At 41.7% G+C, this 23156-nt stretch overlaps 1 protein-coding gene and 2 non-coding genes across 4 annotated transcripts; 2 read left to right on the forward strand and 1 right to left on the reverse strand.

Annotated features, from left to right (window-relative positions):
- Positions 1-245: 245 nt before the first annotated feature.
- Positions 246-22675, reverse strand: tfr2 (transferrin receptor 2). Of its 2 annotated transcripts, none has more exons than XM_064329087.1 (18): positions 22596-22675; positions 16416-16471; positions 15520-15775; positions 14757-14946; positions 13439-13579; positions 12936-13047; positions 12315-12557; positions 11581-11720; positions 10761-10942; positions 10315-10434; positions 7937-8019; positions 7704-7767; positions 7206-7273; positions 6996-7072; positions 5667-5751; positions 4888-5115; positions 4333-4473; positions 246-3775 (listed from the first exon to the last, which is right to left on the reverse strand). In XM_064329087.1, exons 2-18 carry the CDS (start codon positions 16443-16445, stop codon positions 3533-3535), a joined length of 2403 nt encoding a protein of 800 aa, XP_064185157.1. In that variant the 5' UTR covers positions 16446-16471; positions 22596-22675; the 3' UTR covers positions 246-3532. The 2 variants fall into 2 exon arrangements, with proteins under 2 accessions (XP_064185157.1, XP_064185156.1); XM_064329086.1 differs by lacking the exon at positions 22596-22675 and adding an exon at positions 16959-17120.
- On the forward strand, positions 9117-9198 carry trnar-ucu (transfer RNA arginine (anticodon UCU)). Its single transcript is given in 2 exon segments — positions 9117-9153; positions 9163-9198. It is a non-coding gene; the product is annotated as a tRNA-Arg (tRNA).
- On the forward strand, positions 9982-10071 carry trnar-ucu (transfer RNA arginine (anticodon UCU)). The gene is given in 2 exon segments: positions 9982-10018; positions 10036-10071. It is a non-coding gene; the product is annotated as a tRNA-Arg (tRNA).
- Positions 22676-23156: the final 481 nt, after the last annotated feature.

The raw sequence follows: 23156 nt of genomic DNA on the forward strand, positions 1-23156 counted from the left end.
CCACAAGGGTACATGATTTAAATAGGTATCACAAAATTAAGTAGCCTGGACATTTCACTGAATGTTCCCAAATCCACGCTAAAAAGTCATCAATGGGATTATTTGCAGGTAATCTGGCCATTTGACTGGATGAAGGCTATATTTGTCTAACGTGTAAAAACAGATAATGTAGCTGGTGATTTTATCCATGTTCTGACTTGTTGCATTTGTTTTCCATGTAACAGTAATGAAAATACACAAGCAGCTTGGAAGTGAGCAGAGGGAGAAATACCTCTGGGAGAAGCTTTATTGGAAGGGGTTTTGAAGAGCAGCACATCAGTACACTGAAAACATCAGGAACGTTTTAAAGGTAATCATGTAGAAACACTCTTAAAATAAAATCAAACATAATCACAATGTACTCCAAACATGTCTGTAGTTTGATACATCCTCAAGTCCCCACCCATCCAACTTGGACAGAAATTAGTTGGGGATAGCAGGGAAAACCGAGGAAATCGATAACTAGCGACAGAGAAAAATGTGGTGGAAGCAATCAATATAAATATTGTGAAGTAATCAGAGAATGAAAGATTAAAAGAATCGACAGACAAATGAGATGTGGGATAGAATGAAGTCCAAAGAGAGATGAGGTGAAACAAAAACTACACTTGTGAAGTACTCACTTGTGAATTTTGGGTACAATCCCCACAAAGGCTAGGTTGAACATGAGCTGTCAGCAATTCACGGATCTGAGTGTTCCGAAGGTGACGGAAAACTATCTTGATTGGTTCAGATCAATTGATAATGCAAAGATGAATGCAATTAATTATTAATGTGAATGTGAAAATTACACATTCGCTTTGTGAAGCCTCCGTGTTCCCACCACATTTTCATTCCTCTTTCAGGATGGCAATTCAGGGCATTATTTCATTCTAAGGATGTAGGGGGCACACTACATCTAAAGATAATGAATCTTCCACATCACTACATTCTGAATGACGACTGAGTTAGAACCATAAAATGAAACGGTTCCAAGCTCCAAATTGTTTTAAATCCAGTTATCTAGATGTAAAAAAAATAAAATAAATATGAACTACCATGATTTTACAGCTAGAGTTACGCACAAATGAAAAGATAATTAAATTTTGCAAATAATTCCATTTTGCAACTGTTCACTATTGACAGTAGATGTGTGGTAAGAAGGTGGGATGAAACTTTTTAGATTTTATCTAGTTTATAATTCTATAGCATGTAATGACATCACTGAGACGAAGTATAAAGTGTTCCTTGCACTCATATTAATTCTCCCCAACAACAAAATTCTCTGTCAAATAGCCCACTCATAGAACTATGCTATACTAATCATAACATTGACAATATTACATAAACAACATCTGAAATTCTCAATAATTCACGATTGAATCACAATAATACAATAAAATGAAGAGGTAATAAATTATGGGAATCACTGTTCCCGATAATACAGTGCTCTGATCTTAAGGGAAAAGTTGTAAATGTGCTACTGGCTTCCAATAACACTGGCAAGGCAGTGCCCAGTGATGTCAGAGGGTAGATAGAGGTCAGGGGTCAAAGGACACTGGAAATAAGATAGAAGTGGAGAAGAACGACGTTACAAAAACTGCAGGATGACTGCAGTCCTCCATGCCAGCAGGGGGCACACATTACCATTTCCTTCGACAGCTTAAGTGTGATGGACCACTGGAAGCTGTTCATTAATATAATAAGCCAAAATATATACAGAGCAAGCCATGTTTGTGAAAAAACACAGAATATACACATTGGCTTTGGTGACTGGCTGGTGGCTTGGCAATGGCTTTTATCCCCAATGTATTTCTATGACTACCTGCTCTCTGAGCTTCCCTGACATCATGAACTGATTAATAGCAGATGCTGCTTTTTGATTGGACGACAGTATGACTGTCATAATTATGGGAGGCACTGCTCCCGATAATTATTGCCTACATTGGTAACAAAGTTATTATCACTTGGCAATAAAAAAAATTTAGTATCAATCACTGTTACTGAAAATTAGCTTAATTAAGAAAGCACTTTCAAAAGGAAAGTGCTGCTGCTCTTGCCAGATAAAGCAGAGATAAGGACAAAGGCCTTTACATTCAAAGACTTGAAACAGAATACAATGCAATATACACTGTATATTCAACACTAACCCACAGTGGGAGAGACAGCTAGAGGTGAGACAGCAAATAAGTCACAAAGACAGCCTATCAGTCAATTCCCCAGACAAAGCGAGTGGGAGTTCTATGTCATGTCATGTCAATGATTAGCCATCTTGTCTATCCTCAAAGCAAATTCAGGACAACACAAAACGTTTTAAACAGAAACATACAGCAGCTGCTTTTGAATAGCTTGTGGTTTGCTGTGTTTTCCATCATGAAGTGCACCCGGGGTTTTTCTCAATGGAAAAAATAACCCAGGGAATGTGCTTGGTTGGACAGTCAAATGAAACACTGCCTCCTTGAGTAGAGCAGAGCTGGGTGTCCTGGTTTTTACTTTCACCATAAAATCCTGAACTATTGTAGTTCAGACCGAACAAACCAGATGAGGCAAGTGAAATGTTTAATCAGGTGCTTTAACTGATCAATCAAGTGCTGAGAAACAGTGAAAGCCAGCATACTCTTCAGGCCTCCTGGACCAGGATTGAGTAGTCCTGTTCTAGACCCCTTCTCCACTGTCAGTGTTCTTTAGTGTGATGTGTTTCTGGCATCATATGAAGGGCAATTCAGAGGAGGGTTTATAAAAAGGGCTAATAAAGTACTTCTATTAGATTTGGGACACATTCTTGCACATATAATCTCCTGGTTTTGCCTTGATTTGGTCAGGCTTGCTTCTGACTGCATGTAACTAATGCACCAGTGTCTCATCTCATGCAAGGAACTGTGGGACTGCCCTTCAGTCCAAGGCCTGCATAATCAATCAAATGTTAACCAAATCGAGGCATATGAGGGCCTAAAATACTCTGCCACTATAATGGAATGGACCCCAACCAAGCTTTGGGGCACATTGAAATATGGCAAATTTATGTGTCCTAGCAAGACTGAAGAAAGCGCTAGGAGCTAGGTGCTAGGGGAAGGGGTCATGGCGGCTGTTTGGGCTCGTACAAACCAACTCAATTTTTGCTCTACCCAAACTCTTTCCCTGGGTGTAGTTGTTAAATATTTAAAAAATATATATAAATTCAAACGTAACACTAACTTGTTCATTGCAACAGTGGTGAAACTTTTCTGAAATATACTGCCGAAAAAAACCCTTTGTGCTCTTCAAACTCTGCACAATAAAGAATGTTCATAAATCCCTTTACAATTGAGGCCGTGCGCTAGTTAGGCAACGGCTCTCACATACAGTACATCTGTACGTGGGAATCATTGCCCTCTGCACTAGAGATTCGTGTTTTTAACTGACCTACTGAAAATCTACAGTAGCTTTGCCTGGCGAATGGACGATCGGTAAAGGGAGTAAAGAGGCCAGCCGCCAGCCGCAGTAGCGCGACCGCGGCTCGCGGCGGCGCGCGGATCTAGAAGGAGTTGTCGATGTTCCACACGTCCCCGCTCAGGGCGTTCGCGGCCCCCTGCAGCGTCCAGGTGAGGAGGGCCAGCTGCCGGCGGAAGCGCGCCTCGTCGAAGAGGCTCGGGTTGGAGCGCAGCAGGGACAGGTGCTCGGAGAGGGCGGCGAGCGTGTGCTCCCCGCGGCCGTGCAGCACGTGCCGAAACGGCGCCTCCACCGGCGACACGTACTGGGACAGGAGGTAATATTCCACCTGCACGCAGACACGCAGAGGCGTTCTTCAGCCGAATGAAGTGCGCAATATACACATTGGCTTTGCTGAGGGGCTGACGTCCTGGCTAGAGATTCCCTCCCAATGTATTTCTATGACATTATTATGCACTCTCTGACCATCCCCTACAGATTGGCTCATTTAACGTTCTCAGCATTTTACAGGTGCATGAAGTTGCCATGGTAATGGTAATGGAGCCAGTGTTTTTTGTTGGATAATACCATTATCCAACTATGTCCACCAGGGTGCAGTCGGACATAACACACTAAGTTTACTGATGTTATCACATTTATGCCCTGCACAGTCACCTTTGTTCCAGCAGAGGTTAAAGAGACACAGTTGCACTACTACTGGATAATTACCACACTTCTGCAGCTCTCTACTCCACCTAGTGGCCATATTATTAATGTCCTGACACCAAAGTGGTGGCATAACACTGCAGCAGCTGTGAAATTAAGCAGCCCTGCAGACAAAAAAAAAAAAAACAGCTTGACAGAAATGGCCGTGCCAGCAGACGGTGGGAATGGCTGTGGCGTTACCCGCATGATGCGCGTGTTGTAGAGCCGAGTCACTCTCTCTTCGCTAATGTCGCTGTTCAGTATGGCCTCACGCAGCGATTCGGCTGCACGGCTGTAATCCCCACGAGCACTGATGACCCACTGCGGAGAGAGACCTCTGGCCTGGGGTGTGGGGGAGGGGGGGATGGACAGCAGAACATCAACTCTACCACCTAATATTCACTCATGTGAGTACAGTTACAAGAGCACTTTCTTACACACTGCGGCACGAAGTACATTAAATCTGTGTTCTGGAGTTTGAGGGACTCAGGTAACATAATTCCTAAACAAATGCATGCGTGTGCGCGCACGCACGTGTATGAGTGTGTGTGTGTGTATGAGCGTATGTGTGTGTGTGTGCCTGTGTGTGTGACTACGCATGACTGTGTGTGTGCATGTGTGTGTATGTATGTATGTGTGTACATGTGTGTGCGCACGAGTGGGTGTGTGTGTGCCTGTGTGCGTGCATGTGTGTGTATGTATGTATGTGCGTACGTGTGTGTGTGCGTGAGTGTGTATGTGTGTGCGTGCACATACCTTCAGCTCACTGGAGTACTTGTTGAGCTGAGTGCTGAAGTGCAGGGCCGTGCTGCTGTAGCAGGTGATGTCCAGGGGCAGGATGAGATCATGGGCCAGCCGCAGCACCATCAGCCCCACCAGCTCCCCCAAACTGCGCCCCAGTGCCCCCAGGCGCCCCTGCAGCATCTCCTGCAAGTGGTCGGCGGTGTCGAACTGCGTGTTCACAAAGGGGTACGGGCGGCTGTCCTAGGAGGGGCAAGGACAAGCACTGCGATTAACTGCAAGGCAGCATGCGACACAGTAATGCAAAGCAGAGAGAAATGCGACAGCACTGGACTGTGGGCATAACAGGCTTGGGTCCCAATTCTTGGTGGAACAATGCTGTGGTCACGATAATGTGCTTTACTACCTGCTCAAGTGTCGAGATGAGGTGATAATGCAATTGTGTCGGAGATTTGCTTGCGAACAACATAGCCATAGGTAATGCTGTAGTGTGAAGTACTCATGCTGTCCATGAGTCCAAATAGTATGGTTCCACGCGACAAATACCACATAAAGGCACAGTGCTCCCAGCGCTATGTATGTCCTATTCGAAGATTGAACTGCATTCCAAGCAGGTGAGTCACAACAGAAAATCCAGCACCCAGCCACATAACTGCATTTCACTAAGAGACCTTTGGTGCTTGATCTAGGTCATATGTAGAACAGGAAGGAGGAAGAGACTGGACAGAGAAAGTGGTACAAATGAGCGACACGAGTAGCTAGGGAAATACTAGCGGGCTGAAGTGAATCCGTACCTTAGTAAAGCGAAGTTCCATGGCTGGCACTCCCCCAAAGGCCGTGAAACTGTAGGCGCCGCTATTCAGATACAGTGGCTTCACTCTGCCGGAGAGACGCTCGGTTTTTAGACGACGTCATGCAGTGGCCTGACTAGGCTTAGCTGACACAGAGAGAAGAGCCAGGAGCGCTACTGAGCCAGTGATGCATCATGGGTAAATGAAGCTTTCAAACGCTCACGTGCACCGGGTTTTTCACGCATTTCAAACCAAAACCAGATAAGCTTATAACGGTCAATTTTACAGTCACGGTCTGAAAGCAGCAGTGAACTTACGAAACAAAGATTAATAGTAATAATTCCCATATGACTCTAGCGAAATAAAAACACTCAAGGGTTACTATTTTTACCTAACAAGTAATCAAACATTATAATTGACATATAGTGTTGATATGTATTAGCTATACAGTGACATTACATTTAATTAATTATGGATGAACAAACAGACACATGAGCAACCCCATGCTATAGTGGGAAAGAGGTGGAATGTCTAACGTGAAATTTGATGGCTCCTATGAGTCACTCATTGAAAGTCAATGATAGCTGCTCTTTGTTAAGGCCCAGAAGCATGACCAATGTCATGTGTGAAATCTTTTCAGCTGGAAAATTTAATGCATGATATTTTCTTGAGCAGGGGATGTGGATTTGGTGCAGAGAATCTATTGGGTTGGGGGAGGTGCTCCCTTCAGCAATAGCAGGAATATATGGTGGCAACACCAGCTTCTTTTCATCCCAGTTATGACTTTGAATCATAATTATGGTATACTCTGTTACAACAAACAATTTCCCACCTTCAATGCTGAAATAATCAGGTCTGGGTAATTGAACATGAGCCTCAGTCAAAGTAGATATGACTCATGCCTAATACATGAGACCTTAAAGGTCTGGGAGAGGACCATGAAACCTCAAATTAATCAAGAACATTCCTCTTGCACACACAATACAGACAAACAAAGCAGGATAGAAACACTGCTGTGCAAAGCAGTACCCATTTAAAGCATAAAAACCCTAATCATTGACCGGTATAACTTGGTTTTGTACTTGAAAAGAAGACTTTGTACTTGTCTTGAATCTGTAATAAAGTAGTTTTGTAATTGAACTGATGTTACCAGCACAAACAGTAATTTACTAATTTGGCACAGAGCTCACTCAAATTAAACCCACGAAAGTATTGGATTTATAGCTGAGAAATTACTGGGCTGCCGAAAAAAAAAAAATTCTCAGGCTTTTTTTCTTTAACAACCATAAACTGAAATTAAAAAGGGTGTTTCATGGCAGGCGATGAACTCACATCTGGCTTTTCCAGTTTCCGCCCAGGCTCTCTGTGTGTGAATAGATGGTCTGACCCACGTGCTTTGGGTGCTCTACCTGACAACGGAGTGCACAAATAAAACACAAGACACAGAATAATGCTGTTTACGCACAGATAGAAGCCCAGTTTAAATGCCGTTTACGCACAGATAGAAGCCCAGCTTAGGGCCAACAGCAAAGCCTTTCGCACCTGTTTTATGACTCCCTCGATGAGATCTGCCAGCAGTGGGCTGGTGAACGCATGGAGGTTGTCATCACCTGAGCACAGACATTCGCAAAAATGAGTGGCTTGAGGGGCTAATGCTACAGTAATAATTACAAAACATGATTTTTCTGTGATTTCTGTGAAGGAGCGGAATAGTTTCTCCTGGTGATTTATGTGTGGGTGAATCTGTTGTGAAAATACCCATTTCTGGTGAATGACAACACAACTGCCAATATCTACTGTAGAGCCTCCATTGCACACAATCACATAAACTCAATACACATGCTCATGCACACACACACACACACACACACACACACAGCTACTTTATAGGCATATATGCTACATTACTCTAATGAATTTAAATACAATTAACCATAAGCCTGAAAAGACATTCCGGTACATTATACGGACAGTTTGTAAAGGAATGGGAATATATTACATCACAGCCAATGAGAGGTGGAAGAAGGCAAAGGCATTTACCCAGAATAGCCCTGTCCAAACTGAAATAGGCCACAGCCTTAAGGTGCAGCATTGTGAGATAACCCTGTTAACAAGAAGACATCTCATAGTACTGCATTCACAATATACACAACATTTGATGGCAACCTCTTGCCACAGTTTTTATTCAGGTCACAAACACACAGATTTATCAGAATAAAGGGGGGCAGGCGTGACAACGATTACACAATCCTCACACTGCCTGTCGTACGTACCTCCAGCCACTCAGTGGCGCCTACACTGCCAAAGTCCCCCGCATCCCAGCTGACAAACAGCAAACTTCTTCTGGGGTAGAATCCTGGAACACACATACACATCACAGTCAATAGCGCATAGTTGTCTTCTCAATAAAAATATTATAGTATTCAATGGTTCTCGGTTAAAAACACAAACTATACAAAATGTCTGAAAAGAGACATTTGACTGCTTCTTTAAAAAGTCTCTGAAATACAACTGAACGAGAAAACAATTTTTAACTTAAGGTTTAAAATGGATGTAATGGCAGTAACTTCTTAAATTATTAGTTAGCACGATTTACTGTTAATCAAATTGCTGTGCTTGGAACCAAAAAGCTTTTCCTGAGACCCTCATCCCTTCTGACCATGGGGTAAAAAAGGTTGGTTTTCTTGATCCCACTCAGGCACAAAAATATTCTTCATGGGACTCACGTCCCCTCCAACCGGGGGTACAGTTGCCAGATTCTCAGGATGAAACCAAAAAACGTTTTTCACAGCACTGTCATGTGGGCCCTGTGGCGCAATGGACATTCTCGATCAAAATATGAAAATATTCAATGGTTGTGGGTTTGAGTCCCAACAGAGTTGTTAAGTTTTCAAAAACACCAACAATGCAGGAACCCTAGGTACACAAATCTTCTTCATGGGACTCACGTTCTCTCTAACCAGGGGGGCTGTTGCCAGATTCTCAGGATGAAACCAAGAATGTTGTCGACTCTGAAGTGCAATCGACAGCATGTTGGACTTTGACATGGAAAAATAAAGCTTTACAAAGGCAATTGGTTCAAGTTTCACCCAAGATGTTGTTTTTTCATAATAAATTAAGTTGGTTCTGTGGCACAATGGACAGCATGTTGGACTTCTTGATTAAAATATGATGCTATTCAAAGGTTGTGGGTTCGAGTCCCACCAGAGTCATTCAGTTTTCAAAAACACCAACGATGCAGGAACCCCAGGTACACAAATCTTCTTCCTGTGAATCACATCCCCTCTAACCTGGGGTGCAGTTACCAGATTCTCAGGATGAAACCAAGAATGTTGTCGACTCTGTGGTGCAATCGACAGCGTGTTGGAGTTTGAGATGGAAAAATGAAGCTTTACAAATGTAATTGGTTCAAGTTTCACCCGAGATGTTGTTTTTTCAAATTCAAGTCATGTGGGCTCTGTAGCGCAATGGACAGCGTGTTGGACTTCTAGATGAAGATATTCAAAGGTTGTGGGTTCGAGTCCCACCAGAGTCGTTAAGTTTTCAAAAACACCAACGATGCAGGAACCCCAGGTACACAAATCTTCTTCCTGTGAATCACATCCCCTCCAACCTGGGGTGCAGTTACCAGATTCTCAGGATGAAACCAAGAATGTTGTCGACTCTGTGGTGCAATCGACAGCGTGTTGGACTTTGAGATGGAAAAATGAAGCTTTACAAATGTAATTGGTTCAAGTTTCACCCAAGATGTTGTTTTTTCAAATTCAAGTCATGTGGGCTCTGTAGCACAATGGACAGTGTGTGACTCTAGATGAGATATCAAAGTGTGGTTCGAGTCCACCAGGTCGTTAATTTCAAACCAATGATGCAGGAACCCAGGACAAAATATCTCTGATCACCCTCAACCGGGAGTCAGTTTCAGATGAACCAGATGTTTCGACCGTGTGCATCGACAGCGTGTGACTGAGAGAAATGAGCTTACAATGTAATTGGTTCAAGTTTCACCAAGATGTGTTTTTCAAATCAAGTCAATTGGGCGTAGGATGGACAGCGTGCTCTAGATGAGATATCAAAGGTTGGGTTCGAGTCACCGAGTCGTAATTCAAACACACATGCAGAACCCCGGTACCAATCTTCTCGGAATACATCCTCAACCTGGAGTGCAGTTACCAGATTCTCAGGATGAAACCAAGAATGTTGTCGACTCTGTGGTGCAATCGACAGCGTGTTGGACTTTGAGATGGAAAAATGAAGCTTTACAAATGTAATTGGTTCAAGTTTCACCCAAGATGTTGTTTTTTCAAATTCAAGTCATGTGGGCTCTGTAGCGCAATGGATAGCGTGTTGGACTTCTAGATCAAAATATGAAGATATTCAAAGGTTGTGGGTTCGAGTCCCACCAGAGTCGTTAAGTTTTCAAAAACACCAACAATGCAGGAACCCCAGGTACACAAACGTTCTTCATGGGACTCACGGCCCCTCCGAAGTGGGGTACAGTTACCAGATTCTCAGGATGAATCCAAAATTGGTGCCCTCTCATGGACTCTGTGGCACACTGGACAGCATTTTGGACATCTAGATAGAAACATTGAGCTTTTCAAAGTCCCACCAAGTTGTTGTTGCACACCACATGTCAGCAAACAGGATGTACCATTTTCCACCATTGTGCTGAAGGTACGGGCCAGCTCAAGCAGGATGGCAGTGCCCACTCCCGCCTTCACAGCTCCAGGTCCCCAGGAGTCTCGCTGGGCACCTATGATTATGTACTGATCTGGGGGAGGAAAAGAAAGAAAAAGCCAGAAAGAGAGTGAAGAGGGGAAGAGATATGAAACACAGCGAGTAACATGTTCTACGACTTGGCAATAAAGGTCATTCAGAAAGTTTGAGATCAAGTGGGAGTAAATTGCATAAATAGAGTTCCCCTTAGGAATCACTTAGACCATCAGGCCATTTTTTTTCAGACAAATATCAAAGCCCATTGACCTCATTGCTTTTCACACTGTCCTTGCAATCGATGGTGGAGCACGGACAAATAAAACAGGACAAGGATCACATCTGCGCGGCAGTGGTCGAGCGGGGCCTTCGTGTCTCTCTCACCCGGCTCAATCTTGCCCTCAATAGAGGCGAAGATGTTATTAAGCAGCACGGGCGTCATGTTGTTGTAGACGCCCATCCTCACCCTGCGACCCTCGCCCGAGCTGAACGCCGGCCCCAGTGTGCAGCGGACGTACGGCAGTCGGCCCTGCCAACTCCGCGGGCACTCCGGGCCCGTCAGCTGACTGAGGAAGAGTACAGGAGACACATAACTGACACTGAAATTACAACATATTGGAGTGCAGTGAGCAGAGTCGAGTTTACATTGAAATTAAATAGCTATCGTTGCTTTTAAACAAAAACTATTTCCCCCACTCTTGAAATTCTTCCCTCCAAATTTGAAATGTCAGTCTTATTTGTGAGCTTGTCTTACAGTGAATTGAACCAAAGGAATAAGACATGGTCAAAGTTTTAAAAACAGAATGGAATTCTACAGAAGATTTCAGTCAGCAGGTCTATAAGCAGTGCAGTCCGTCAGAGCTCGGAATAGTTGTGTAGCTCAGCTATAGGACTGCAGAATCAGTGGCTGGCTCAATGTGTTTGACATCACAAACTGAGAGAGAATGTTGGAGCACTGGGACCCGGTCTAGAAACATGATTGGTCATTCAAAATTGAGAAAGATAAACTGGAATAGGAGTTTGAAATAAACAAACACAGCAATTATTAGTTTACAGAAACTTACAGGGAGAAGCAGACTAAAGGACAAAAGAAAATTCAGAATATTTCAATTTCTGCCAGTCCAATCTCTTTATAGACAGAAAGACGCATAAATACATAGACTTTAATTCTGCAGTTAATAAATAAGTTGTGGGAGGGTCTTACCTCAACAGTTTAGAGGCTACGTTGGCACTGATTGGTTGTACTGGAATGAGTGGCAGGCCTGAGGACTGTGTTGGTGGGAACTGGGCGTGGTTAAAGGAGGGGAAGCCAGGAGTAAAAGGGTCACCTGAACCCAGGTGTACCTATGATGATGCAGTTAAAGAAAAAGGAAAAAAAGAAAGGCATAAAATAAAAGCAAAAAGTCTCCTGTTCTCCAGAAACCTAGGCACTGATGTATGAAATAAAAATAGCTTATAAAGTAAACAATGGTGAAAATAGCTGAGTCAAAGGTGCCTGTCTCCAGGCTTTAGTCAGAGCCTGTGACAGACTTTTTCACCCAAAATATGTTGTTTTATTATATTTGAATTAGCCTTAGAGGAAAAGATTCTAGTTTCAGTTTCGTTTGAGTTTATTGGACAGGCGTGTTTCTTTTATTTCATTTTCATTTCATTCAGATTTTTTAAATGGCTAGTTTTCATTTTAGTTTAGTTTTTCTTTAAAATAGTCAGTATTTAAGCACAGTAATTGAGTCCAGTGTTCATCCCAGTTCTGCTGTTGTCCTTCGCTGTTTAAGGTCTTTCACAATACAGTTGAGAATGAGCCTGTGCGCACTCTACTGAACCAAAATTGTTTTCATAGCAGGGATTTGCAAATATAACCATATGTATTTGGAAGAGTATTAGGGCAAGTGCCCTGAGTGAAATGGATGTGTATCTGCTATGCAGCGATGTACGCACGTGCTCAGAGATGGTTGCGCTGCTGTAGAGGCCCAGCCTGCGGGGATCTTGGGGAATATCAGCTGGGTCGGGGTAAATCAGCACCCCTCCTAACCCTGCACGTTGGGCATGCCACACCTTTTCCGCAAAGCTCATGCCTCCTCCGACTCGCGCCACTGCGATGGCACCCCCTATGGACACACCCAGGGAGCGCAGCAGGTCAAAGTCCTCCTGCCGTCCATAATTCACGTACACCACACCGCCCTGCTCACAGAGGGGAAGAGGGGTTAACATGGAGAGCGAGTGAGTAAGAGAGTGACAGAGTTGACAAAAGCAGAGAGACAGCTTAACATCCAATATATAAATAACAGTGTATTGGGATCAAATGTTATCTGTTAGAGTTTAATTAACACTTGACATTTTATTACTGTGTAAACACAGCCATTTGCAGGCGCACAGCATGAAAACCTCATAAATAGAAAAACACTCACGAACACGTACACACGCACGCGCACGCACACACAAATACACATGCATGCACACAGGCACGCATGCACACACAAACACACATGCACACATACACACATAAGACAGCATGGTAAATAAATATGGAGATACGTGATACATGCTTGAGTGCTATACCGTGGCTGTGCCAATTCCACTGTAAGCACAGTAATCCAGGGGACTCCCCAATGGGATCTCCTCCAGTATCTCGTCATTGGCATCAACTATCCACAGAGAGTTTCTCTGGGTCCTACAGAGAGACAGCAAGGAGAGGTGGGAAAAGACTTTGCTATTCCCTTCTCAAATTATAAAATGAAATCACATGAAATGTTATATTTTGACTGCTTTGAGCCCCCATACTGGCCCACCGAGATCTGATCAAGTAGCAATTTAGTTCATCCAAGAGTCTTTCATCCAAATACTAGCGTAGCCCACGCGTCAGCAATTAGACATGTGAAGGGCACAGGTTAGTATGGTTACCAACATGAACCTGTATTGACAGTCACATACAGTATACAGTATACTGCAACACACACATGCACATGCACCCACACACAGACACACACAATTGAATTCCTCAAAGAGGGCATCACCCTGAGCCAAACAGAATAGTAAATATAATGTCATGAGTGCCTAAATACCTGGATGGGAACTGTAGAGTAGCGTAGTGTGAGTCTGTCCAAGTGTGGTCCATGCGCAGCTGACGAAATTTCTGCAGGATCTCTCTGGCGAGCGTGTTCCCCTCTGAGGACCCTGGCGGATGGGTCGACCTGCTCATACGTCTGAACAAATGATTTAGATCCAAAGTCATGCACTGTTTCACGAGATGAGAAAGTGAACGTACTGTAGGCTTGTAGGTCTACAGCGGTAGCCCGTGGGTTTCAAAGCTCTGCTTTCTCTTCAACATTAAGGCTAATTACAACAACGATAACCTGTAGCCCTAATGGAGAGTAATGAAAAATGACCGTCACGTGCGGGTGACCGCCATAAATGTGATAGCTTAGTCAGGTCTGTATGACTGGTACCAGTTTCCTCTGCCATTTTCGGAGCGCTTTTGTCTCCATCAACTTTTCTTAGCTCTTCCTTTTAATTTCAAGTGTCAGCATAACTGCTTTATGAGCTGTCGTTTTAAAACCGATATTAGTAACTTTAGTGGACTAAGAAGAGGATCCACAACATATCACCCATAATGATAGCCCGCTTTTAAAAACTGTACTCAACGAGACAGTGAAAACAAATAATAGGCGGATCTGTTTAGTTATTTGTGTAAACTAGCAAAGAAAGTTATAGAACCAGAATGCACGCTGAATAAAAAGGGAAGTATGATCGACTGCTATGTTCTACCCATGTGATCACGTCTGTTAGACGCACTGTACACTTATTATATAGATTGCAACACACAGAGCGACAAGAGCTAGCTATGATACAAGCGAACATCAGCAAACATGGCTACACAGAACATTAGCCAGCCGATGGCTAGCGATAGCTACTATGCTAGCCACAGCTTACGTTTAGGGTCATTTCCATTCTCAGTTCTGTCAATTTACAAAGTTGATTGCAATTCCATTCATCACTTTAAAAATCCTCATGGAACATTATAGGAATTTTAAGATTAATGAACTGAATTTAAATTCATTTTGTGAATGAATTGATTTGAAAATGGAATTGACCTCATCCCTACACTCTGACCCTTGCAACAAGTACCGCTACGAACGTAAAGGACAGTACTTCAGTAGATTTGGGACTAAAATTATAGTTCTTTTCCTCTATTTTCCTTCCTTTATTCCTTTCTTCCTCTGTATCCTTATGACTTTTCTCTCAGGCATGCTGTTCATTTGCTGTCTGTCATGTCAAATTGAACAGGCCTGATTGAGTGACAGGTTGAAACCCCCTAATCATAGAAAATAAAGGGGTTAAGTATGGGGTGTGCATACATGTAAATGGATCGACTGGCTTTACCTGACCGTGCTCTCAATCTGCTCCTCTTTCAGGTATTTTCTCAGCATGTCCTTCAGCTCCCCGAGGTCCATCATGCTCTCCGAGGCATCATAATGTGAGCTGCATGTGTCATCAACTGGCCCCAGCTCCATGTCCGTTTCCCCGCAGTAGTGGCACAATGCGCGGAACACCACGTAGCCTAGCAGGAATGCTGCAGTGCCAAAGAGATGGCTGCTTTGAGCAACATGTTGATCACACGACTGGTCAAACCTGCAATCTGCCAGGGTGAGGGACACATCTGCACGCCAGTGGTCGAGTGGGGCCTTTGTTTCTGGTCAAAAATGACTGCTGTGGGTGCTATGAAGTCTGGTGGAGGTTGATGTGAGTTACACTTTTGTGATGAAAGGCACCATAAACACTATTTTATTACATTATTATCATGATCTAGGCAGACAGCTGGTGCCCATTCAGCCAGCGTATGGTTAGATTAGTGCAGTCCCATCAACTGATGTACTTCTCCCTGGGCAATGCTATGACCGGTTCTGCACTGCCTTGTGGGGCTGCTGGACATGGCTTTATTTGAACAGAACGCATGTGTGACCTAGATGGCTCAGTAAAGTCAGGACGTACTCCAAATTACTTTTGCATTTAATTATGTGCTATTGACAGGATGCCACTCTGTGACACTTTCGCATCCACCTCCGTCGTGTTTTATAAACTGTTGTGCGTGTGAGTTGTGTCATGCGTGCCTAGTCCCGTGATATGTTTGTTACTGAGAACACACCTGTGGTAAAGATGAGGAGTGAGAAGAGTGTGAGGTAGAACACGGCTTTCCTGCGACTGATTGGTTTGTGTAGGACCAGGGCAGTGACGTCACCGCTTAGGCTTGTGTTCAGGTCCTCCGCTGACTCTGGACGAACGGGTGTCATCTCTGCTAGCGATTCCTCGCCCCTCTCTTCTTCGTGCTCTTCACCGAGGCCGCTTCTTTTGGCCCGCTGCCGGAATATGAAGCGGGGCTGATGGGACGACGAGGGTGGGCGCTATTGTAGGAAGGATGAAGAGAGAGAGGGATGTGACGTATCACCACAGGAAGAGGGCGGTTGGCCACACTTTTGTTTGTGGACACTTCAGTTAGGAAACCAATTAGTAAAAACCCTATACATTTAAAGAGCTCTCAGTCTTTTGTCCACTACTAACTGACCCAAGAATCACTCACCCCTCCCCTGAATCCCTGGTCGTGTAACCAGGCTAGTGCCAGACTAGGATGTGGGGTCAGTTTATTACAATTTATTGGTTTGATGTAAAGTGTAAAACTATGTAGAGCTCTGTCTGTGTCAGTGAATCTGGGTCTGACACAACAGCAATAAAAAGGTATTAGAGGTCCTTGCTATAAGAAATACTGTATCTCACATATTTGAGCAACCAGAATAAAGTTAAAAAAATGGACTTGTGATATTTAGTTTACATCCTCCTTGAAACTAGCATTGGTGTTAAAATTAGTAACTGGAACTAGGAGACATTGATTAAGCCTTGACTAAGGCCTCGTTTAAGCATTTAAAACACCATTGAACATTTATGTCAAATAATTTTGTGTGCACATTCAAAGAGGGTAAGTTTAGGAGAAACTGTATTGCAAAATATAGCACCATGGAAATAAATTGAATTGAATAAAATTCTTACCCCTTTTAGAAATGTCTGAATAGCATCCATGCCTCTTAAAGGTCTTCCTTAAATGTCTGAGGGCAAAACAGACAGGCTGTTAATCCAGTTAGTTTTTATCACTTGCATTCAAAGTATTTGTTTCTCAATTTGTCCTATCTCACCTATTTTCACACGCATTAAAGACAAGGTAAAGAAAAACACTGCACTTGTGTAAGGAACAGCTCAGTCACCTTTTGGAGGTGGCATATTGTACTTACAACCACTTAACCCACTGAATGAATCAAGGTGGTCATCCACATTCCACAAAACGTACCCTTTTTATTGTGTTACTTAAGACCTGAATAGCACTTGGGCAGAAACTAAATTCTTGGATGTACACAAAGGCTCCTCAACCACGGTTTATGTAAACCAGAAATGGGCAGGTCTACATAAACGATGTAGACTTCCAATACACACAGAACTTAATGAGATAGAAATAAAGATGGCTCAGTCAAGACTGCTCCCAGCCGTGCTGGTGAAGCTTTTGGATAGCCTAATGAAACTGAATTGAGAAGCACATGCCTGACACTCTAGGGATCCACTGATCTTCTTGGGTTCTTCTCTGAAATTATAAACTTCATGACTTTAATTTAAAAATATTGGAATATGAACATAACCAAAAGAAAGTTTAGATTGATGAAAATATACATCAAATGGATATTCATTGCCAAGGCAAAGACAAATATTCTAACAATCCCCTTAATTCAATATATGTAATGTTTTGTTTGATCTGTTGTGTTGCCTCAATGCAACAAAACAAGACCATTAGGACAAAAACATAAGTAAATATCCTATTTCACTTGCATAATCACCCACCCATGGTTCTGTTCTGATATTCTGCCTTTTTGAAATATGGCTTTCTATCCCTGCTCTTAAGATATTAATTCACAGCCCAGAAACATATTTTGATCAATAACTTGTGGTTCCAAAGAAATATAAAAGTTGACATGAGACAGGCAAAAAGTAAGAACAGCTCTCACAGCTTGTAGATATTAAAAAACACTTGCATTTGCCAGATGTTTTTGGAGACAATGTTGTATGAAAATGCCATTTTCAGCTTAATGACTGGAACCTAAAGAGGGCTACGACATGCTAGTTAAAACATTACTTCATGAGTGTTCAGATTAAAGGGGGAGGAGGGGTGTAATGATTCCATTGGATGCCATTTTGGATCCTGCTGGGAATTTCCCGGCATTGATATTATGATTAACAGATTTACGGAGCAAGGAGTGATGCAATTATTTGTCTTTTTGAGTGAAGGCATGTTTCCTGTAAATCAGGGTGATGAAACTGTTTGGAGCTCATTGCCATTCAATTTTTTCTTTCTCCTCCATTCCTCCTCCTATCTGTCTCTCCCTGTAGACAGAGGATAAGAGTGATAAACAGACACACCCCATGCGACATGCGCATGTTATATACACAAATACTCACTGGTATTCAACACACAGTTAAAGGTAGCTATACACTGAAGCACAGATACCAAACTTACACAATTGTCAGTATTGCACAATCAAACAAAGTTTACTGACAAGAAAAAAAAAACCATACTCTGGAATGTAACAAAGGGCATTTATAAACTATATGTTTCTGTTTATATAAGAAAGCATCTGTACATATAACATTGACATTTAATAAGCTCACAAGATGTTTTGCCATAAGCTTATTGTTTGCTTATCTTTTTGTGAGTGAAAGTGATCTGTTTATGTCTAGGCATGTTTATGTGTGACAGTGTTTACAAATCTGCGTGTGCATGTACGTGTAATAGTGTGTATATGTTCAGGCTCAGCAAACACGTATCACAGTCAGTCACAGTTCAACCACCCCTGAGCCTGTCAGGCAGTGCTCTGTGACTTGTGTGTCTGGGGAACTCTGTGCCATGATTGGTGGAGACCAAGAGCTGGGGTTGTACTAAAGTGTGCTCTCTCATGTGGACTCTGCGCTGACTTGATTAACTTTATTAACTGCACAATAAACAGCAGCAAACCATCGCTCCACCTTCTTTGCTCAGGCTTTTATGTAGTCAGTGCACACTGCCCAGAATCTCGTGGAGAAAGCCGGCAAAATGTGGCTGTGTATTGAGTTAACTCCATTGTCAAGAAAGGCCTGTTGAAATGCGTATCACTGAAATTATGCAACATTATGTTAAATGGCTTAATCTTAAACCTAAAACCAAACATGATATGTGACCGCTTACGAAAGTAGATACTGGAATTATTGTGATCTGTATCAGTTTCTAAATTAAAAGCTTAAATAAGCAGTCTACTTCAAGTAGATACTGGAATTATTGTGATCTGTATCAGTTTCTAAATTAAAAGCTTAAATAAGCAGTCTACTCTCAAAAATGATAGATTCTTTCTATAATTTATAGATTTATTTATAAATTTATTCATTGCCTTGCTGTACACAGAGGCATGTTTAGTTTATATTTACACTTGAAGTGACATTTTAGGGTGCAGTACATAGTTTGAAAGTTAGAATAGAATAATACGTTTCCACAGATAAAGGTTGATATCACTCCAAAACATTTTAATCTACACTGTCATCTAAATATAAAAATAATTATGCCAATTTTGTTTTTATTAATCTTAAAATTTAGAATAAAAATAATTTGATTTTTGAAGAATGAACATGACAATATTATTAACAATTTTGTAATCCAGAAATCCATAGCTTCTTTCAGTTTATTACTCTTTATCTTGTCTGTCTTTATCCCCACAGTTAGTTATAATTACAAATTTATTCAATCAGTTTGTTTCACTTTTAAATCAGATTGCAATTCAGATTTTAACAGGGGATGTGAAGCTTTCGAAGTGCTTATACACTGGGTAGGATACAGTTGTTCCCTTAAATACATTCCTGCAATTGTGTTGTCCCCATTTTATTTTTTAAAATGTTTTATCCACATTCATTTCTTTTTCAACAAAGTGAAATTCCCGGTTTTGGCTGGCTTCACTTGTAGCCTCCATGTGGAGGGTGAATTCAGATTTATAAAACTTTAAGTTCATCAGTGACCATCAGCACAGCAATATCACAGAAACAGGTGACAAAATTTAGGGAATCTTGTATACTTTGAACATACTGTAGTTAAAAAACATCCAAGAGTGTAAAGCCTTGACATCAAATAGATTAGTTAAACTTTTACAGTTCAGTAATATACAGAGCTCCATAATGTTTTGTACAAAGGCATATCTTTTCCTGATTTAGCTATGTACTCAATTATATTGAATTTGTAATTATGCAATTCATATGTGGTTAATCTGCAAATTTTCAGCTACTATTAAAGGGTATTTTTATACATTTTGGTTTCACCATGTAAAAATTACCACACTTTTTATAAACAGTCCCCTCAGTTCATGGCACCATACTGTTTGGGACAAGTGGGTTCACAGGTGTTTATGATTAGTCAGGTTTGTTAAATTGCTTCCTTCCTGCAGGTATAAGAGAGCTTCAGTATCTAGGGTTGATTCTAGGGTTTTGATTGCCTTTGGAGTCTGTTATTGGCGTTTGTCAACATGAGGACCACAGTTGCGCCGAAAGTCAAGAAAGCCGTTATGAGGATGAGAAATAAGAAAATAACAGTCAGAAACGTTGGCCAAACCCTAGGCTTATCAAATTCAACTGTCTGGAACATCATTAAGAAGACAGCACTGGTGAGCTCAGTAATCACAAAGGGCCTGGTAGTGGTAAGCCAAGGAAGACCTACACAGTTGATGAGCAAAGAATTCTCACCATAATGAAGAAAAAAACCCAATCACCTGTCTGACAGATCAAACAAACCCTTCAGGAGGCAGGCATGGATGTGACAGTGACTACTGTTTGCAGAAGACTTCAGAAACAGAAATACAGAGGCTACACTGCACGATGCAACCACTAGTTAGCCACAAAAACAGAATGGCCAGGTTACAGTTTGACAAGAAATACCTATAAAAGTCTGCAAAGTTCTGGGAAAAGGTCTTCTGGACAGATGAGACCTAGATTCACTTGTATCAGAGTGATGCAAAGTGTGGAGGCCAAAAGGAACTGCCCAAGATCCAAACCACCCCCACCCCCAACCCCTCATCAGTGGTGGTGGGGGTATTATGGTTTGGGCATGTATGGCTGCCACAGATACTGGCTCACGTGTGTTCATTGATGATGTAACTGTTGATGGCAGCAGCAGACTGAATTCTGAAGTGTACAGAAGCATCTTATCAACTCTAGTTAGGGTTAGGGCTAAACAAAACAAAAGTGTGTAAAATACCCTTAAATGCTGAGAATGTGCATTTCAAAGTTTGATTACAAATTGAAAATTGTGGGGTATGGAACCAAATCAAGAAACAAATATATGTATTTGTCCCAAATATTATGGAGCTCACTGTTGGGGTATAAGGGATGTCCTTTGACCTGCACTGAGCACATATGTACAGCTATAGAAATCAATTATTTGGGGAGGCACACAAAATGCTCAAAGGTCAGACAGAGTGAGAGCATTTCCACTTGTGTGGACAATGAGGCCCTCAGGTCAGTGCTATACTGTATGTAGGTGCTTCCAACCAACACACACAACAGCCACTACCTTGACTGACCTCTGCACATCGACTTACGAGATGTTTTCCCCCACTCTTTGTAATCCTTCGGTGGACGTCAGTAATGATAGAGCTAGCTGTTGGTAGCTGTTGCATTACTAACTATGTACGACATGCATCACTTATTCTAGAACTCTTTCAAGCTATAGATGACAAATAGATAGACACATCTGGTAAAATATAATTAACCAAATAGGCAATGACATGCTCACATGGGTCTCTTAAATTTCCCTTTCCACATGATGCCATGTTGTCTCTGAGTGACATCACCCGTGGTAACAACCCTGGGAGCCCTGTTCCCGGAGATCTACCATCTTGTAGGTTTTAATTTCAACTCTAATTTGGCACACCTGGCTAATAATTAGCAGCTCGACAAGATATCTAGCTGTTGAATGAGTTGTGCTTTGTTACGGTTGGAATGAAAACAATTAGGATGGTAGATCTCCAGGAACAGGGTTGGTTACCACTGGCATAAAAAAGGATTCTCATATTGATATAAACAGTTGTTTGAGGTATAAATTGCCTGGTTTTAAATATACCTATAATGGTCAACAATTTTGATTTTCATTCATGCTGTTATTATATTATGTTCAAGTAGAAAAATGTTGCATGAATAACAATAGTAACTCTAATAGAAACAGAGATAGATTAATGACATGAAGCAATGTTCAGCTGAGTGCAGATATGACATCGCTAGCTCATGAGGTCGTCAGATACTGCCTATGCCCGAGCATTTGCTTCACTGCTAGGAGAATAGTCCTTTAATTTATCAAGGGAGATATGAAGTTAAAACAATACGACTGACATTCGCATTCACCCATAACAATAAGACCTGTAATCAAGTTATAGTATGAATTAAATAATTACATGTCATTTTTCCAAGGCCAGATATTCATCTTCAGTAATTCCTTGAAATATTATTTACAGCTATAACTTACTGATTACTACTAGAGGAATGGCCAAAATATCTGCAATGTCAACAATGAGAATAAAATTTACCGTCAGCAGTACCAGATTATTCATTGAATGACACGTGTACATATAAACCCAAAAGTGTAAACTACACCCAGTGAAAGAAACTATATGCAGAATCAAGAATACAAAACTCTCACAGGTAGTATTCCCATAGTAAGTAGACCTTGTAAAGACATCTCATTTTTTAAAAACCTGGCCCAAATGTTTTAATGATTCCACTTAAAATGGAAAGACCTTGCACACTGGCCTGATCCCATACTGTATTATGTCGTCAGCATGTAAACTTCATGTAACTTAAACAGCATGTAACCATCTGAATGCCAGAAAATTTCAAGCAAGTTTCAAACATAAGCGTTCACCGGACACAATGAACCCTGACAGGAAGTTGTGAAATTTCACTTTCATGCACTATATGAGAAAAATCCATAAATTATTCTTTTAAATGAACAAAAAGCACTCTAAAAATACACAGCAATCAAAATGGCTCGGCATCAAGAGCACACATTGACAGACCTCACACCAAAAGGCTGTAACATCGTTTTAGTCAATAACTATCGACATGAGCAGCCGTGCAATACATACAAAATGCCCTAATTAGTCATTTTAGTGTAGCACTCACCCCCTCTTTATCTCTTTCTATGCAAACTGTTGTCTTCAAACACTGACAGGGGTCTTGCTCAATTAGCTCCACCCCTTTGCGAGACTTCTGCTCAGTGTCTGGCTGTACCGTTTTCCTCAAAACTTATTGGCCAGAAGAACTGCATAGGTGGGGCTTGCTAGAAAGTTCTAAGGTGGCTTTGAAGGAACTGTTGTATGAAACAGAAAACGTTAAACTATTTACTACTGGAATCAAGGCCAAAAACATTTTTTTTAAAAGAAAGTTTTTTATGTTTCAAATGTAATTTCTTTCTCAATTACATATTGTGTTTGTGATATTAAGGTTTAGGTTTAACTTTACCCTTCACCCAGAATTTGCTGTTGATGCTTGATGTATGACAATGTTTTGTCTGGACATTAAAACATAGTTGGAGTTGACTTATTTTTCATATTTGATGCACATATACTTGTTTTTTTTCCCCCACAAATACATCTGTATCTGTCTATACATTTTTGTCTGTCTGTGTTTCAGTGATCCATGGTGTCACTGTATCACTCTAACCTTGACCAAAGGTCCTTAACA

The sequence above is a fragment of the Anguilla rostrata genome, chromosome 3 (assembly GCF_018555375.3).
Source record: "Anguilla rostrata isolate EN2019 chromosome 3, ASM1855537v3, whole genome shotgun sequence".
In the NCBI taxonomy this organism is placed as follows: domain Eukaryota; kingdom Metazoa; phylum Chordata; class Actinopteri; order Anguilliformes; family Anguillidae; genus Anguilla; species Anguilla rostrata.

Excerpts from the sequence above, each read along its gene's own strand:
- tfr2 (XM_064329087.1), bottom strand. The coding sequence starts at position 16,445 with ATGGATGCTATTCAGACATTTCTAAAAGGG. Across the intron at positions 11,721-12,314 it reads GCGCAACCATCTCTGAGCAC|GTACACCTGGGTTCAGGTGA; the intron begins GTGCGTACATCG and ends GCATCATCATAG. Across the intron at positions 5,752-6,995 it reads GGAAACTGGAAAAGCCAGAT|AGTGAAGCCACTGTATCTGA; the intron begins GTGAGTTCATCG and ends TCTCTCCGGCAG.